We start from the raw sequence: 17,022 nt of genomic DNA on the forward strand, positions 1-17,022 counted from the left end.
AGGTGTAAGAGTAACTTGGTCAGACACTGGACGCATCAGCCCCGAGGCCGGGAGAGATGACCTGGGAGCTGCCCGCCTTCCCCCGCCTGCTGCCAGCAGGCTGCTTGCCTGCACCCCCGGTCCACCCTGATGCCCGGTGCCGGCCACCCTTCCCCGAGGCGGCACCTGTCACTGCGGTGTGCTGACAGCTTCACCTCCCCTTAGAAAGAGTCCGCTGTGATGTGCTTCTAGGCCTGCTTCCGGGCCCCTCTCACAAGGGCTGAGGACCCGGAGGGCCCTGACGTGCCTGCCCTGGTACCAGCTCCGTCTCTCCCAGGTGTGCGTGCAGATAAATAGAGCAAACGTTAGCCGGTAAACAGAAGAATTATGTTACTGGGAACTTATTTGCAGACTAAGTAGTCGGTTAAGAAGTCATCACCTATTTCTCTGAAAGTGTGTAAACTCGGAGGAGGACCGTGGTTTATGTCCGGGTGACATTAAAGCGTGTCTCCGTGGAACTGTACTTTCAGACTAACGTCTGGTGGGGATAGAGATGGTTGCCGGGACAACGGGTCGTGAGCGGAGGTGGGAGACCACGAGCCAGGGCAGATTTTCTTCCCATCATCTCAAGGGAATAATGTACCTTTGATATTATTTAGTTTATACCACGACTGGCGGTGATGTATTGTGAGCATGGGAAGGACAGCTTTCCCAGAGCATTTGTCAGCCTGGGGAGGAGACCCACCCCGCTCCTGAAGGGAAAACCGGACCCTCGGTGGGCGAGGGCTGATGGCTGTGTTGGCTCACAGGCTCTGCTCTTTGCCTGCCTGTCTGGCAAGACAACAGTTTAAAAGCTGGAAACACAACAGCATATGATTTTACATGGAAAAATGTATTGGTAAGGTGCTGAGTTCCTGTTCCAGAGTGTTTCTTACCTGGGACTCAGGATGCTTTTCGCCGTGACATGCCCTGTTCTTGTTGTCCGAGGACGGGCCCTCTGGGGCAGGAGGCTCTCTGGTCTTGCAGGTGTAAGTCCCACGAGGTGAGGGGCTGAGACCAGGTCTTCTCGAAATGGGAGAGGGTCCCCCATCTTCCATGCAGGCTGGGAAACAGGGTTTGGGGGCTCTGGTGCTGGCGATGGGAAGGCCAAGCAGTGAGCCGGGGGTGCATTTGACATGGGCGGCTCTTCTCAGAATCCAGACCACAGGCATGTGCTTCACTCCCCCGTGGTGGGCGTGGTGGGGGCGTTAACTGCAGGCCGGCTAACCCGGGGTACCTCTGGACCTTGCTGGTTTGGCTTTTAGCCTTAGGGGTCTTAAAACATGACCTCTTAGAAAAAATTATGTGTGTGTATGTATGTATATGTATAACTGAATCACTGCTGTACACCTGAAGCTAACATTGTAAACAACTGCACTTCAATCCAAAGTTAAAAAAAACAGTGACCTCCACTTGCTGGGGAGGCCCGGCATTTGGGAAGGTGCTCCCCGTTTGCTCCCCTCTGTCGGCCAAGCCTCCCACATGCCCTGGGACCCCGTCTCCCCTCCGTCTGCAGAGGAAGGCGTGTGAGGCCTGGGGGGATGGGCCTGGGGAGACTGCAGCCCCTCTGCGGCCGCTGGGCAGCGATGGAAGGTGGCCAGTTACCCGGCCCCCCCATACTGAACCCGGCCCCCTTCCCACAGGTCAGGCTTCTTGATGTCTGTGCCGCTGACACCCTGCCTTCCTCCACCCGGCTTCTTCCCCGTCCCGACCTCTCAGGAGCCTCTCCCTCCCTCCCTGTCTTGTCTCTCCCTGGGGGTGACCTTCCAAAGCCTCAGAGCTGTCCCACCTGCATGTGTGTCCCCAGGTGGTCTTGCTCAGATGTCCCCTCTGTGAGTTGCTCGGAGCTCAGTGACTGAGTGCCTGTCGCCCTGGGACCTCCCTCCGCCGCCGACCCCCTCTGGTCGGGACCTGCCCTCCTGCCCGGTGCCTGGGTTCTCGTTCCTAGGCCTTTGATCAGCACCCCTTCTCTCCTGAGTCTCCCGCCTCTTCCAGCCCCTGCTTGGAGCTCCCCCCACGCCTGCCTGCTCGGGGCTGTTCCCGCTCCACCTGGTGAGGCCCGGGTGGGCTGGGGGCCACCCCTGCTCTGCCATCACTGGGGGCTGTATCCCCACTCTGGGCGGGCCTGGGCCCCGGGCACGGGTGCTGATGGGCCCTGGCTGGACTGTGGGCGGGGGCCCTACCTCTTTGACCCGGGGCCGGTTAGACTGACATCCGTAAGGCTGTTGCACCGAGGTTGTTAGTAAGCCCGGCTGTCGGACATGCTGGGGTTTGCTCAGTGAAGACGGGCACCTCCGCCCTCCTGGGCCCCGGCTCCGCTGGGCGGGGCTCACTCCGGAACTGGAAGTGACTCTGGACTCGGAGAGGTGGCAGCTCTCCCGGGACACTGCCCGCGAGCCTCAGACCCTCTGGAGTCCCTGGGTTTGCTCCTCACGTGCACGTGCTGTTTCCTGACCTGTCATGAGGCCTCATTAACTCATGTCTCTCTCTCTTTTCTTTCAGTCTGCAACTGTGTCTGATGGTGGTAAGTCACACTTTCTGATGTATATTTTTTATTATTTTTAATGAAGCTTTTAAATTGTAGAAGTGTATTTCCTATTAAGCATGAGTAAATGATGTTTTCTTGGCCTGTCCGTACCCCATAGTGCTTGGGGGGGTGGGTTAGGGCCAGTTGCGGGGGCCCCGTCTCTCCCAGTGCCCGCGGCGTGTTTGGGAAGCGGTTTGTTGGGGGACGTGTGCAGTGTGATAACGACGCCTGGCGAGGCCTGGCGCGTACCTGTGCTTGGCAAGTTACAACCCGCTCTGCCTTGTTGCAGAACCAGCTTGTAAGCCAGCATGAGTGAAGTTGTCAAAGCTCTTGCTGAATTTGAGCAATTCTGGAAATTCGGGTGAGACTCTCAGTTGCTAAATTTACCTTAAAATTTAATAGCTGAATTGAGTGTAGTGGAATGAATTCACAGGAATCAAAACTCTGTCTTTAAATGACTTTGTGCGTGGGAATTCTCTTAACTGAGGCCGACCCAAGAAGGAAAGGGCCAGCGTTGTCCTGCTTCACTGAAGATATTTCTGTGATGTAACCTTTATCATTTTAGTTCAATGATTGTTTAAGAATCTCCCGTTCTTCCAAGTGCTCCTCATTTCTTCTAATGCTTGTCAAAGTCCTCACGCTCACAGGTTTTGCTTTGCTTTTTGACCTTTTTGATTGCTCTGTTCTTTTCTATTGGGAGTTGGGCTTTATAGTCTATGAAAATGTAAGAGCACTTTACTTCATTTATTTACTGGCTGTGGGCCCCACGGACTGTCAGAGCTGCGGAAAGTAATGGGGTCCAAGGTTACTCTCGTTATTGTGAGTTAAAGAGAAACTGACTGTCGCTTTCTTGACACTTTCTATTGTCCTACAACTGATGACTTCAGTCACGGGCCTTAGGAAGGGTTGCTTGTGCCTGGACAGGCCGGAGCCCTGTACCTGGAGGGCAGGTGGGGCCCGAGTCTGCCGGCCTGGAAGGCGCAGCTGGTCGCTCTCTGTCTGTCGGTCCAGCGTGGGAAGTGTGAGATGTGCTGGTACCTGAGGCTGAGACCAGACACATCCTTAGGTTTGTGTTTGGGGACGTATTTTTTAATAAAAGAATGATGTTACATATCTTATTACAATGGTAATCATGTCATTTAATCAGTCTTAAGCTAGGAGTGGGAAAGCCTCCTTAATTAAGACCTGTAACCAAACCCAGGCTGAAAGCAAGTGGTTTTTACAGTGTTCTGCTTGCGCTGGCCCTTTCTACCCTGTGCTCAGTCGCCTTTTCTGGTAGAAGGCATTCATTTCTGCAGGAAATTTGGAAATTTGAGGGTATTTAATATGATCAGTCTACTCATTAATATTAAGCTTCTGTTATCTCTAAAGTTTTCTTGTCAGCAGTAGATGCAGGAACCCCAGGGAGTTTGATTATATATTCCATTTTGTAATTTTTAAAAAGCTAAACTTCCCAAGTGTGGGAAGTCCCCGACTCACAGGCCTGGGTGTCCTTTCTAAGGAAGTGGTATCCTGGCTGGTGGCAGTGGCTCCCCCTTCCCTATGGGGGATCCCCCCCCCGCCCCTCCTCTCCACCTCAGACCCAGTGCCCCTGGGGACAGACCCTCCCCTTGGTGGGCCCCTCTGTGACAGAGGCTGGGGATGGTCATGATTTCACGAGCACACCGTGAATATCAGGAACTGGGCCAGACAGTTACATGTATTCTATGGAGTTTATTTATGCTTTTATTATCTTTCCACCTTCAGTTTCTTTTCTGATTATAAGTAAGAAGAAAAACTCATCTCATTTCATTTGCATGTTAGTTCTGGGAGGAATGTGTTATATTCTGCTGTCTTTACACGTAAAAACACCCCAGCAGAAAGAGGGTCACGTAGATACCAAGCTGAAGTGGGAACTCAGACTTTGAGGTCTGCCTGATGGCAGGGCCAGGCCCTGGCCTCCCCCACCTCACCCCAGAGCCCCAGCTCCAGCCTCAGACCCTCCAGGTCCTGACATCTGCTTCCTGGGGTGCCCCCGACCCTGCTGTGGACCCCTGCCCAGCGGGGGATGGAGACTGGTTGAGGGGACCCAGGAGCGTGTCTCTCTCCACACGAGATGTTCCATACTCTGTGTTGGGCTGGGGATTGTGGTCCCCAAGGGCCCGGAGCTCCCGCAGCGCCAGCTCCTTGGGGTGAGGGGGGCGCCCTGCGCTGCCGGGGTGAGTCAGGAGCCAGCTCTGGGAAGCGGCCTCCTCACCAGCTGGGCCTGCCTCCACCGAGCCGCCCGGCCTAGTCCTGGTGACTAATAAAGCGCTCACCCAGAAATAGTTTGGGTTCAGTTAACCTCGTCAGTGAGCTCATTTGGAGTCATTAACTGCCGTGTTCAGTTCCCACGTTGTCCTCTTATGAGAGCTGTTCCCACCGTGCGGTCGGTTCCGGGGCTGCCCTGTCGGGGGGCTGCCCGGTGCCCTGTGTGCAGCCGCCCCCCCCCCCCCCAGCCCGCAGAGGGAGAGGGGCCCCAAGCCAGAGACCACCCTGTGAAGGCAGGCGTGGGGGTCAGTCCTTGGAGGGCAAGCCAGGGGCAAGTGAGCGCGGGGGCAGATTCTGCCCCGAGGAAAGGAAGACCATTCCGGCACTTCAGAGAGGCTCAAAGGGTGCTGATCTGCCCCGTGGCAAATTATTCACGCTGAAGACCCCCAGCGGCAGGAGCTTGGTGGGGGCCTGAGACCTCGCCTTGAGGGGAGAGAGCCTTCCAGCAGCCTGCACCTGGGGTCGGGCACAGCGCAGCTTCGTTGTCATAAAAGTTTATTCTCCTATTTTCTTTCTTTTCTTTTTTTTTTAACTTTGCACCAAGCAGCGTTGCCAGGATCCCCCTACTCCACCCAACTCCCACACCCAGGGACGACCAGGCTGCCAGGAAGTTTAGGCCCTCTGCTTCTTTACCCCCCTTGCCAGGGAACTGGCTGAGAGCCCGCGGGGCTCGCTTCTGCTTCTTTGAGAAAGTCAGTCAGTTCTACTCAAAGCAGTTTGGTTGTAAAAGTCTTTTTTCTGTGTCATTATTTTAACTTCTTAGACATATCTCGCTTCTTTTTTACTTTCTATTCATTTTGTAATAGTACTGATTTTTGTCCTCACTTGGTCTAATCATCTTTGCATTGGCCCCTTTCTCTCTTAGAACTTGAAGAATTTCTAAAGTTCTCTAGGCTACGTCTTCTTCCAGACCAGACCTTGTGTTTGCTTTTTGCGTATCGTGTACCTTCTGTCATCCACCCACCCACCTACCCATCTGTCCGCCCATCCGTCCACCTGTCTTTCAGCGCATCCCCCCGTCTGCAGGTGTCAGCAGCCCGCCTGGTCCTCATCACCGGGCTTTCTGGCACTGACGTCTTGAGCCCAGAGAGGCCGCAGTGCTGAGCCCTGGTGCCCTTCCGCCCGGTGCCGACCTCCGCAGCGCCAGCTGGGCTCTCCCCGCTGGGCTCTCCCCGCAGGGCTTCCCCTTGGTCCCCCGAGCTGCCCTGCCACCCGCCTCCAGAAGAACGCTCAGGGTTTTGTTGGTATGCCTTCCTCCCCGGGACAACTGATGGGTTCTCAGCGGTGGGTCACGTGCAGAGCCTGTCAAAACCTTTTTATTCTTATCATTTGTTGGCTTTTTTCTTTTTCTTGGTTGAAGCTTCTGGCATCAGACTGTGCCCTCTTTTTTTTTTTTTTTTTTTTTTTGGCTGCTTTTGCTAAATTTGTGGCTGATTTTTGTCCCCCTGGCCCACCCCCGCCTGTGGTGGATGTGAAGAAGGAGAGTCTGTGACTCCTTCACTCGCCCATACTCACCCGAGATGCTGCTGGGAGCAGGTCTGTTTTGTCTTGTTTGGAAATAGAACTTTCAGCAGGAAAGGAAGAAGAAAGTGGGTTGTCATAGACTAGAACTTTCCAGTCCTTTCCACCTACTCCTCTTGGTGCTAGGGTGCGAGTGGTCTTGGGTCTGGCTGCTCCCTCCCCAGGGCCCAGGAGGGCCCTTCTCCCAGAAGTTTGCACTCACCTGGCCAGGGCTGAGTGTCTTTCTGGGTCCTGCCCATCTGCAACCCTGCTGGACACTGCGTGAACCCTGGTGGGCACGGTCAGGGCCAGATCCAGGGTGGGGTCCCTGATCCCCACCCCCAGGCTTGGGGTCCCTCCTCCTGCCCAAGTCCAACCCCCGCTCCCCATCCGGGCCTGCCTCTTGGCTCTGTTTCCCTTGTGCTCTACATTCACGGTCAACTTGGTTTCCAGAAGTGACTCTTATCACAGCAGGTGTCTGGGGTTTGCAGGGTCTCTCCTTTAACACCATCCTGCATGAGGGAATAAATGCAACACACAGAAAGCCGCCTGTTGCCTTTGGTCATTCGCTGGAAACTGCTGGCTCCTCCGGGAAGCTCCAGCGTGGCCAGCATCCTGCCCCCAGAGCAGCTCACCTCACGGTAGCGGGGACCGGGCCACGGGGGAAGCCCACCGGCATGCCGTTCTCCCTCCATCTGTGTCTTCATCTTTACTCTGGGCCTCGTCGCATCTTCCCTTTGCCTGGTGGGACCGCCAGGCGGGAGCAGGCACCACGGCAGACTGCTTCCTGGGCCCTCAGAGCTACTGCCCTGACAGTGACAGTCACACCCCTGTTAACTGGGGAGTTAAACGGCCTCTGTCTGTTGAATATAAGATGTTATTATCTTTAGTGTTTTTGGCCAGTGAATTCGCATTCCATAAAATTATGAACGAGAAAGAGAAATGGAGAGGTTTCAGAGCAGTGCCATGGGATTTGCACAAAATCTCCTCGTCAGAAAAACCGTGCAGCCTGTTTGCACATTTTCAGAGATGTTTGCTAAAAGTAAGATGGAATGTTCATTTGTAATTTGCTGTGTGAGGGGGTTATTGTAGCCAGAAGTCTGTATTTTAAGTCTGTTTAATGTATCACATTCTTTATGGTTTGCTTTTGAACTTAAAAATTATACCCAGAAAACATAGTGTATTTATAGGGTACGAAGTACTAAGTATTTGTAAACACTAGTCAGACTTAGATTTTAGTTTTTCAAAGTATGGAGGCTTGATTTCTGCCAAGATTCCTTCCAATGTACTTATTTCTTTCCAGTTCTACAAGATATTTGGAGAGAGTTTTTATTAGTAAGTCTTCATAGTTGTGAATTTTTTTTCAAGCAAACAGAAGTTCAAAAGAAATAAAACCAGTGACCACATGCCTTCCCCCCCACCCCCCAGAGGTCGCGTCTGTTGACATGTGGGCATCTCTGCCTCAGCCCTTTTCCCTGGAGCATTGCGGTCACCGTGGAGGTCCCCTTCATGACCCTCCTGTGTCTGTTCCTTGTCCCCCCCCCCCCCCAGTGGCCCTGCCTGGAAGCAGGTGTATCCTTCCCACTCCAAGGGGAGTGAAAATTTGATTTTTGGAGGGAAAACCTTTCTTAGGGAACTTAGTGTGAAAAGCAGTGCCAGGACTGCTTAGTAAGCCCTGTGACCGCCCGGGGGCATCTCCCTGTGGCAGCTCCCGCCACAGTCCAGCCCATGTGGGTCCTCCTGGTCTGGGAGCCGCTTGCATGAGTGTTTACTTATGCCTTGTGCCCCTTTTTTGTATGTATTGTATGTCAGTAAAGAGTTTACTCAAATAGTTAATGTTGTTTTAAATGTTTGAAGCTTCTCACCTAAGGACTTTCAGAATAGTCTGAAATTTTTATTAGGTTCACTCCCAGGAGAATATGTGTAAAGTTGCTGAGAGAAAGTATTATATAGAGTGGACTGGAAATCTAATTGGGCAAGTAATTTAGGGGGAAAGTCTCAAAGTCGCCCCTGAGGTTGGGGAGGGCTCAGTGGCTTCTGTCAGGGGCTTTGTCTAGGCAGCTTCTGTGCAGATTTGGGAAAACTGTAAAAAGGGAAGGAGCGTGTCCCTGGGCGTTCCTTAGAGGAAAGCTTTTACGATTTTCTGTTTCTCGCTGGTTTCCAGCAACTTAATGATGATGAGTCTTGGGCTGGTTTTACCGTCTGCCTGCTGTTTGGGGTGTGTTGGGGTCAGGCGTTGTTCACCCCCTCCCACTGCGGGAGCGTCTCTGCGAGGCACTGAGCCTTGTTCTTTTTGGCCTCTTTTCCCTCCGCGTACTTCGTGCTGCGTAGTTTGTTTTGCTCTGTCTTGAGGTTCACTGCTCTGCTCCTCTGCAGTGTTGTAGATGCTGCGAGCTCCATCCTGAGAACTGTCCATTCCAGAGATTTACTTGTGTCTCTAGCAGCCCCTTTGGATCTTTTATAGCCTTCACTTCTGTCCTCATGTGTTCATGCTTTTCATTTAAAGTCTTGAGCATGTTTCCAGCAGCTCGAAGTGTCTTCAGGTCTGTCTGCTGACTCATCCTTGCTGCCATTCCTGAGTCCATTCTGCTGACTGGTCTTTCTCCTAGTCATGAGTCACATTCTTCTGCATCTTCGCGTGGCTGGTGGCTTTCGACTGGGTGCAGGACTTTGTCTTCCTTTGAAGAGTATGGGTTTGTTTTCACTGACAGCTAAGCTGCTTGTGGATTGCTTGATCCTTTTGAAGCTTGTTTTTAGGCTTTTTTCAGGGCAGGGCTAAAGCAGCTTTCACTGTAAGCTCGGTTAGTCCTATTCCTTAAGCCTGTGGGGCTTCGGGAGACCCCACGTGTGTGAAGGGCAGGTGTTCAGCAAGAACTGGTGGATCAGGAGTCTCCTGGCCCCGTGTGGGTCCTGGGAACTGTCCAGCTGCAGCTCCCAGCTGTTCTTGGCCAGGCCTCCTGGGTTGCACCCCGTGTGTGCACAACCTGAGATTCCTGCAGTCCTTTCTCCACTGGCACCTGCAAGTTCCAGCTACCCTCGCCTTGGCTAATGCTCATCTCTGTCTTCTCAACTCAGTAGAAGGCTGTAACTGATTTGGGTTCCCCTTCTGGGTGCTGCGGTTTGTCAAGTGCCTCCTGGCAGGTGGCTGGGTGATCCGGGACTCACCTTGTTGATTTCTTTTCCATCAGGAATCAGAGTCCGATTTTTGAAAGCTGCTGCTTCATCTGTTTTGCCTGGTTTTATAGTAATATGTGGCAGGGGTGAAGTCTTGTCCCAGTTACCCCATTAGCCAGTCACAGATTTCTTGTGATACAGTTTTTTTCACTGTAATTGTAGGATATGCTCTGTAAAATTCAGAACAAAGCTCAGGTCACAACACTCCCTTGCATGAAGAACTTCAGTGATTTCCCATTACCTGTAAGCTAAAAGCTGCATCGCAACCCAGAGAAGCCGGGCTCTCTCCCCCAGCCCTGGCCCCGGGACGCCCACTGCCCAGCTCAGCACCGAGCACACGGAAGCAGCCGTGATGACGCACACCGGCTCTGAAGCCCAGTGAGCTTCGACTGCCTTCACGTGCCCCTTCTGTTCTGGGAGAGGTTAGTGTTCAGTTGAAAAGTCACAGCATCAGAATGAACTAGAGAAATGAACAATGAGATGGCACCCTGACTGTCCCAGAAACTCATCTACTGACTTCCTTGTGTGTCATGACTCAGCCTGTCTCCCGCCCACACGGTCCCTGGTTCCCTCCAGGAACCAGCATAGGGACCCCCCAGGGCCGGAGGAAGTGCCCCTCCCCTGATGGGAGGGGATCTGGGAGAGCTTGCCGCTTCAGGAGGGATGTCTGGCTTGTCCAGCACCACGTAGGGAAACCCCAGAGGCATCGTTGCACGCTAGCTGACTGTTAAAGGTGAGCTTCCTCCGGGTGGGGGAGGCTGCGGTGCTGGTGCTGGTGGTATCGACGGCGCCCAGCTGTGGGCAGGGGCTCCCGGGGCCGCGCACACATTCACTCCTGCCTCGCTGCAGCCCCGCGAGCAGGTGCAGCCCAGTCTGCAGGCGGGCAGCCTGGAGGTTGGCCAGGAGGCGGGGGGACCTGCCCCTCTTTGAGCCTCCACCACGGTCTGCTCCGGAAGACGGCTGTGTGTGTGGTTCCTGGTGGCCCGGGACGCTGGTCACTGTGCAGCTGCAGCCAGGAGGGTTCCTGTACCAGAGCAAATCTGGGCGACCCTTTCTCTGGATTCCCAGGTGCTGAAAAGCTTTCATGGGACGTTGTGAGAGCAGCCACATCTGACAGTCCTGACACCACTCACTGTTTCCCCAGTGAGCTCACATCAGTCGAGCTCCAGGTCACTGACATCAACGGTGAGTGGGCTTCCAGAGCTGACCGTGAGGAGGTGGCTGGAATACGGGGAGGCCGGTGCCGGCCCAGGCTGGGCTTGGCCGTGCTCCCTGTGTGGCCCTGCTGGTGGCGGGAGGTGGAGGTGAGGACAGTGGAGCCCGTGCCCCGTGCCAGCTCTGCTCCAGACTCGGTGCCTCCACTCTCAGGCCTGTGCTCTTCAGGGTCGGTCACCCACCCACCCTCGGACAGGTCCATGTGTGCACGGTGCCCCGCCTGCCAGCCCATGGGCAGCTTGGGACACATGGCACAGGATGCCCTCACTTGTGACAGGCCCCCCTGCTTCCTGGTGACAAGCCCCCAGATGCCGCGGTGACCAGTTTGAATATATCAAATGGAGATAACAGATCTAGAAAGAAATGTAGCTAACAACCGTATAATTAAATACTTAATTACCCCAAATTACATTTGACACGAAACCATGCTAATTTAGAAAGGCTGCTCCTTTCTTCTGCTCACGTTTCATGATACAATTTATTCAAACACTTGAGATGCATCGTGATAGAACTGTTCTTCAAGTAATGAGTACTTTTTCTTGGAGAACAACCGACACGTGGGAAGCTCACGCCATCTGTGTGTGGCCTCAGGAATTTTCCTACGGCCCACACCCGTGTCACCGGCCCCTACTAGCCCTGCCGCCCGAGCTGACCACCAGCCTGACCGCTGACACTCTCATGAGTTTTGTCTGCAAAGGGGACTCTGCAGAAGGGATCTGCACCCCATGTACGCCAAGCGTCTGCGTTGGGTGCCACGTGGCGCTGGTATGTGAGTCTCGTGCTACATGTGGAGTGTGGTGCCTGCTTTCCCCCCTGCTCCCGTGTCCACCCTACTGTTGGTGATATTTGCAGTCACAGTGGTGGACACCTGCACCCAGTCCTGTTGTGGCAGGCTGGGTCATGGTGTTTCCTGGGCACACTGAGCTGCAGTGACTCTGGCCGGGGCCCCGGCACAGTCCCCCAGTGGACACACCGGCCAGCAGTGCCCGAGAGCTCTGGCCACCACGTCGCTGGCATGTCCTGCCGTCTGTTTTCAGTTCACTGCTGGGGAGGTGGGTGGGCCCTGGGTTCTGGTTTTAGTGTGCGGTTCCCTGGTGGCTGGTGGGTTGAACACCTTTTGTGTGATTTGGCCACTTGAGTGTCCCCTTCTGAGAAGTGTCTTCACGAGACTTGCCTGTTTTCCTATCAGAGCATCTACTTTCCATATTGATTTGTAGAACATTTTCAAAATATATCCTGGAGATGATTCTTGCATTGGGTTTGTGTGTTCAGGTGAGCCTCTGCAGCTTACCTGGTCATTCTCTTCGCAGTGAATTTTGATGACCAAAAGTTTTTAATCTTAATCTCATCCAGTGTATCATTTGCTCTTTCTGGGGATGCTTTTTATGTCCCCTTAGAGCAGGCGTTGCCCTTCCCAGGATCATGCAGGTAAAACCGTCATTGTTTTATCTTTCGCACTGAGACCTCTGACCATCTGGAACTGATGTTTTTTAATATGATGTGAGTTAGGGGACAGGATTCATTTTCCCCCCGAGACCCAGTTGACCCAGCTTCATTTGTTGAAAAGATGATCCTTTCCTCACTGAACTGAAGCAGCACCTTTATCAGGTAATCATATATTTGCAGGTCTGTCTTCGTTCCACTGGTCTCTGTCATTGGATCAGCACCTTGTGTCGCAATGACTGTTGCTTTGTGGTGCGTTTAGAGATCCGGCACTGTGGGCTCAGGGTTGCTTTGGTTATTCCAGGCCTTTTGTGTTTTCTTATACATTTGGCAGCCAGTGTGTAGGTCGCTGGCAGCTCCAGAGTCGTCTTCACTTCTGTCTGAGCTGGTCGAGAGACGGCACTCCAGGAATCCCGTGTGGTGCTTTCGCTGGAAATGGCAGCACGAGGCCCACACGGCCGCTGACGTGAGGACAGTTGGGGTTTACTTGTTTTGTAGCTGTGCCTTCGTGGTCTTCATTATGTAGCCACTTACTGTCCTGCTGTCTGAAAATCTTGAGGTCATTTCCCCAGGAATAAGCACTAAATCTGGCTTGGTTTGTTTGCCTTTAAAAAAAAGCCACTTCTTTTAGCTGACTGACCTTCGTAAGTGTCTAAAATGAGCATTAATTGAGACTATTTCAGGCTAACGTGTCACCTTCACATGGACTCCATTGTCCAAAGAAGGGGAGGTGGAAGCTTGCGACGTCCCAGACTTTGCCGCCAGGTGCCCTGTCACATCGGCCAGGCCGCACCTTCTCTGGGTGTTGGCGGGTTATGGCAGGATGCGCTTCTGGGAGTGATGGTGGAGGCAGGAGCTGGGCCGCAGGGCCTGGTCCGGCCAGAGGCCCCACGTCAGAACGGAGCTGAGCCCCGGGAGGTGAGCTGAGGTTAAGCCTGCTGTGTTCTTGAGGGCGAGAGGGGCCAGGAGAACGCTGAGGAGGACCAGCCGCGGTAGCGGGGACCTGGAGGGAAAGGCCACGTGCCCGTGAGGCCAGCGAGGACCCCGGACCCACCTCATCGGGACGGCGACCTTAGCGTTGGCAGGGATGGGAGGGAGCAGGGCGAGGAGAAGCAGAAACAGGGCAGTGACAAGGGGCCTGTGGCCTGGAGATGTCGTGTGGGGAGCTGGGAGAGTGAGTGAGGATGCGGAGATGCAGCTGGGCCAGAGTGTGAGCTTGAGGGCCGTCTGTCCATCAGTGAGCCTGATGCCTCGGGACACCTGTCATCAGGGACCGTGCAGCAGGGGTGCGTCCGGGACCTGCGAGAGGACTGGGAACTGGAAGGCAGCTGGAGGCGAGGCGGGAGGCGAGTCCCGCCTCTGCTGCCAGCCGGCTGCCTGTATTCTCTGTCCTGTGAACAGGCACTAGGCCCCATCTTTAAGACTTACTGTGAGAATTAGCTAAACCAGCGTGTGTGATGCACCTAGAACCTGGCACAGGATAAAGAGTCACACAAATGATACCGCTGTTATGGTTAGTGCTATTATTGCTGCTCTAACTGCATTTCCAATATAGCTGAATACCGGGGGTGGACCAGATTGCCTAGAAGGGCTGAGCAGGTAGAGAAGAGAGCCCAGAACAGGTCCTGAAGAAGACTATGGGATCAATGGGCGAGAAGGAGCATCCGAGGAGAAAAACTCTCCATTCAGGTTGTTTAAAACTCAATTTTAAAACTAAATTGAGAGGGAGATTGAAAAAAAATTAAGTGAAATTATTTTCTGAGGTAGATACTAAGAAAAAGAAAACTCATATGGCAATATTAACATCAGATAAAATTATTCAAAGTGAAAAAAACAATAAAAAAAAGAACAAAGAAGGCAGTGTGCACCAAAAATACAGCCTCCCAATTATAAAGTAAAATTAGATGAACCTACAATAAAAGTGGACAGATACCCTAAGGGAAAAAGTATAATATACTTTTTTCAGAAACTAAGACATTAAGCTGATTAAAAAAAAGAATAGGATCATAGAGTATTTGAATTACAAAACAGACAACTTAAATCTAATATATATATGTGATGTACTTATCATATATATGTAATTTTACGATCGGCAGAGAATACACTGTTTCCCCCCAAAGCTGCATGGAGTAGTTACCGAATTTGAATTTCAGGAGTGCATTTGCTACAAATTAAAAATACATTTATAGCATACAGATCACATCTACTAACAGCAGTGTAATTAAATAGAAGTCAGTCACAAAAAGATAATAAGAAGTAATTCACACTTTTGAAAATTTAAAACTGTATTTCTGAATAATCCATTGGCCAAAGAGAAGATGAAAATGGAAATTATAATACAACCTAGAACTGTTTAACAGTTATACTGTTATACACATTAACACATATGGTATATAGTCAAGGCGGAAAAAATTTGTAGTGTTATATGTATATATTATAAAAAAGAAAAGTTGGAAAATATAGGAAATAAGTTTTCAACATAAGAAGGTGGGGAAAAACAACAAAATAAATGCAAATTAATGTTAAATAATAAGGATAAAGCAGAAATTAACAAAATAGAAAACAAAACCAAAAATATATAGTTGATTAATAAAACCAAAAAATGAGTCTTTAGCAAGTATAATCAAGAAAAAGAGAGAAAAGATAAAGATAACATCAAGAATGAAGAAGAAAGAAGGCGATGATACCAAAGATGACAGAGAAGTAAAGTTATAAGTAAATTCTATGAATAGCTTTATACTAATACATCTGATTACGAGATCAATTGGACAATGATTAGGAAAATACAGGTGGCCTGAAAAGAAAAAGAAACTTTGGTTAGATAAATCAACATAAGCAAAAATGATATGGAAGTCAAAGATTTACACCTCAAAAGGCAACATGCCCAAACCAATGTATAGGTGAGTATATCGGTCAACTTAAGACAAATAATGTTGCAATAACAAATAATCCCAAAATCTTAATGGCTTTAAAAAAGCCGAATTTCTTTCTTATTTACATTACATGCGTATCACAATTTGGCTTTGTTTTGTTCTGCGTGTTTTCACCCCAAGAGCCAGACAGTTCCTCTGTGGGACGCTGTGGGTCTTCGGCGGAGGGAAGACATGACAGACCCAGGCAGTTCTCCCCCTGCAGTGACGCGTTATGCGCTTTTACATTCACTGGCTGAAGCGCTTCACAGGGTCAAGCCTGATGTCACTGTTGAGGGCGTGGATAACCCTCCCACAGGGAGGGGCAACAAGTATTTTGAACGTAACATGGTCCGTCACATGGGCGTAGAAGATGGGAAGCTACACAGCTCATTTTGCAGAATCAGCATAACCTTGACACCCAAACTGGACAAGGACAGCACAAAAGTAAACTATTGGTCAGTTTAACTTATGAACAAATATGGAAACTTCCAAAATAAAATTTTAGCAAATTGAATCCAGCACTGTTTTTTCTTAACACATCCTTATGAAGTGAGACTTATTCAAGGAATGCAAGGATAGTTCAACATTAGAGAATTTTCCCCTCAAGTCACCATTCATTTGTTCAACAATTATTTTTTTGAGCTTCTACTTTCTTCTAAAAACTGTTCTGTGCAATGGGGATACATTGGTGAACAAAACAAAGTCCCTGCCTTCATGAGGCTTACATTATAGTAAAGGAATGTCATAGGTACATAAGCAGGTTGGGTATATTAATAGATTAAAAGAGTACATCTATATGATTATCATAATGAGACTAAAGGAGATTCTGATGAAATTAAGTACCTATTCCATTTTTTAGTTGAAGTATAGTTTATGTACAGTAGTAGTAATTTATAGGTTACAGGTGTACAGTATACTGATACACAATATTTAAAGGCTATACTCCACTTATAGTTATTATAAAATATTGGCTATATTCCCTGTGTTGTACAGTATATCCTTGTAGCGTATTTTATACATAATAGTTTGTACCTCTTAATCCTCTAACCCTGTCTTGCCCCTCCCCATTCCCTCGTCTCCCTAGAGACTATTAGTTTGTTCTCTGTATCTGTGAGTCTGCTTCTACCCGTTCCACTTTTTTTTCAAGTTATACTTAATAGTCAAGCATTAGAAACGTTCCCATTAGAGCGAGGAACAAGACAAAGAAGTTCTGTATCTTAGCAACTGTTTAACATCATATTGGAGATTCTGGCCAACACTATAAGGCAAGAAAAGAAAATAAATTTTAAATCATCTAGCTAGAAACCCCACAGCATACCAGTCACTCGGCTGAGCCTGGCTTTTACAACTAATGAAGTTCAGGAAGATAAAAAGTAGTAGCTTTCCTAAACAATTGTTTTGATGGGAACATCCTGGTAAAAGAATTAAAAATTAGGATCAACACCACATTAATAAGATGGGTTTTCTCTGGGGAGAGGAGATAGGACCAGGATTTTAGGTAATGATCTATAGGGATTTTAGATTTGTGTTTAAATTTTTAAAGGAGACAATATTTCATGAATTGTGCATTAAAGCTGCAAGACATATATAATTTGAAGTTATACACCTTTTCAGCCTGTGCCATTTCATTAACTTGTATTTGGAACGCACGATTTATTTATGCAGCCAGTATTATTGAACGCATCCCATGCGCCTGGTACTGCTCATCACAGTGTTCCTGTGATGCCAGTATATGGTTGCTACCACAGCTCTATGGAAAGGCGCAGTGACTTGCCGAGGAGCGGCGTTCTCGCAGTATCCCTGTGGCGTTCGTACACGGCTATCACTGCAGCATTACAGATGAGTGAGGGCCTCGCCCAGCTAGGATGAGTGGGGCCGATTCAGCCAGGCGTTGTGACTCTGGAACCCGCACCGTGAACCACCACACCTGCCACACCTGTGCCA

At 50.4% G+C, this 17,022-nt stretch overlaps 1 protein-coding gene across 9 annotated transcripts in view; it reads left to right on the top strand.

Moving 5' to 3' along the window:
- RGS12 (regulator of G protein signaling 12) overlaps positions 1-17,022 on the top strand; it is a 113,523-nt gene that overhangs the window by 64,376 nt on the left and 32,125 nt on the right. For 5 of the 9 annotated variants that reach the window (XM_032493091.1, XM_032493097.1, XM_032493109.1 and 2 more), the window contains 2 exons: positions 2,521-2,542; positions 10,577-10,693. In XM_032493091.1, the coding sequence (XP_032348982.1) occupies positions 2,521-2,542; positions 10,577-10,693 (139 nt within the window). Of the gene's footprint in view, positions 1-2,367; positions 2,543-10,576; positions 10,694-17,022 lie in introns of those variants that run through there. The other 4 variants (XM_032493105.1, XM_032493114.1, XM_032493124.1 and 1 more) reach the window with 2 other exon arrangements.

Source organism: Camelus ferus, chromosome 2, assembly GCF_009834535.1.
Source record: "Camelus ferus isolate YT-003-E chromosome 2, BCGSAC_Cfer_1.0, whole genome shotgun sequence".
NCBI lineage: Eukaryota > Metazoa > Chordata > Mammalia > Artiodactyla > Camelidae > Camelus > Camelus ferus.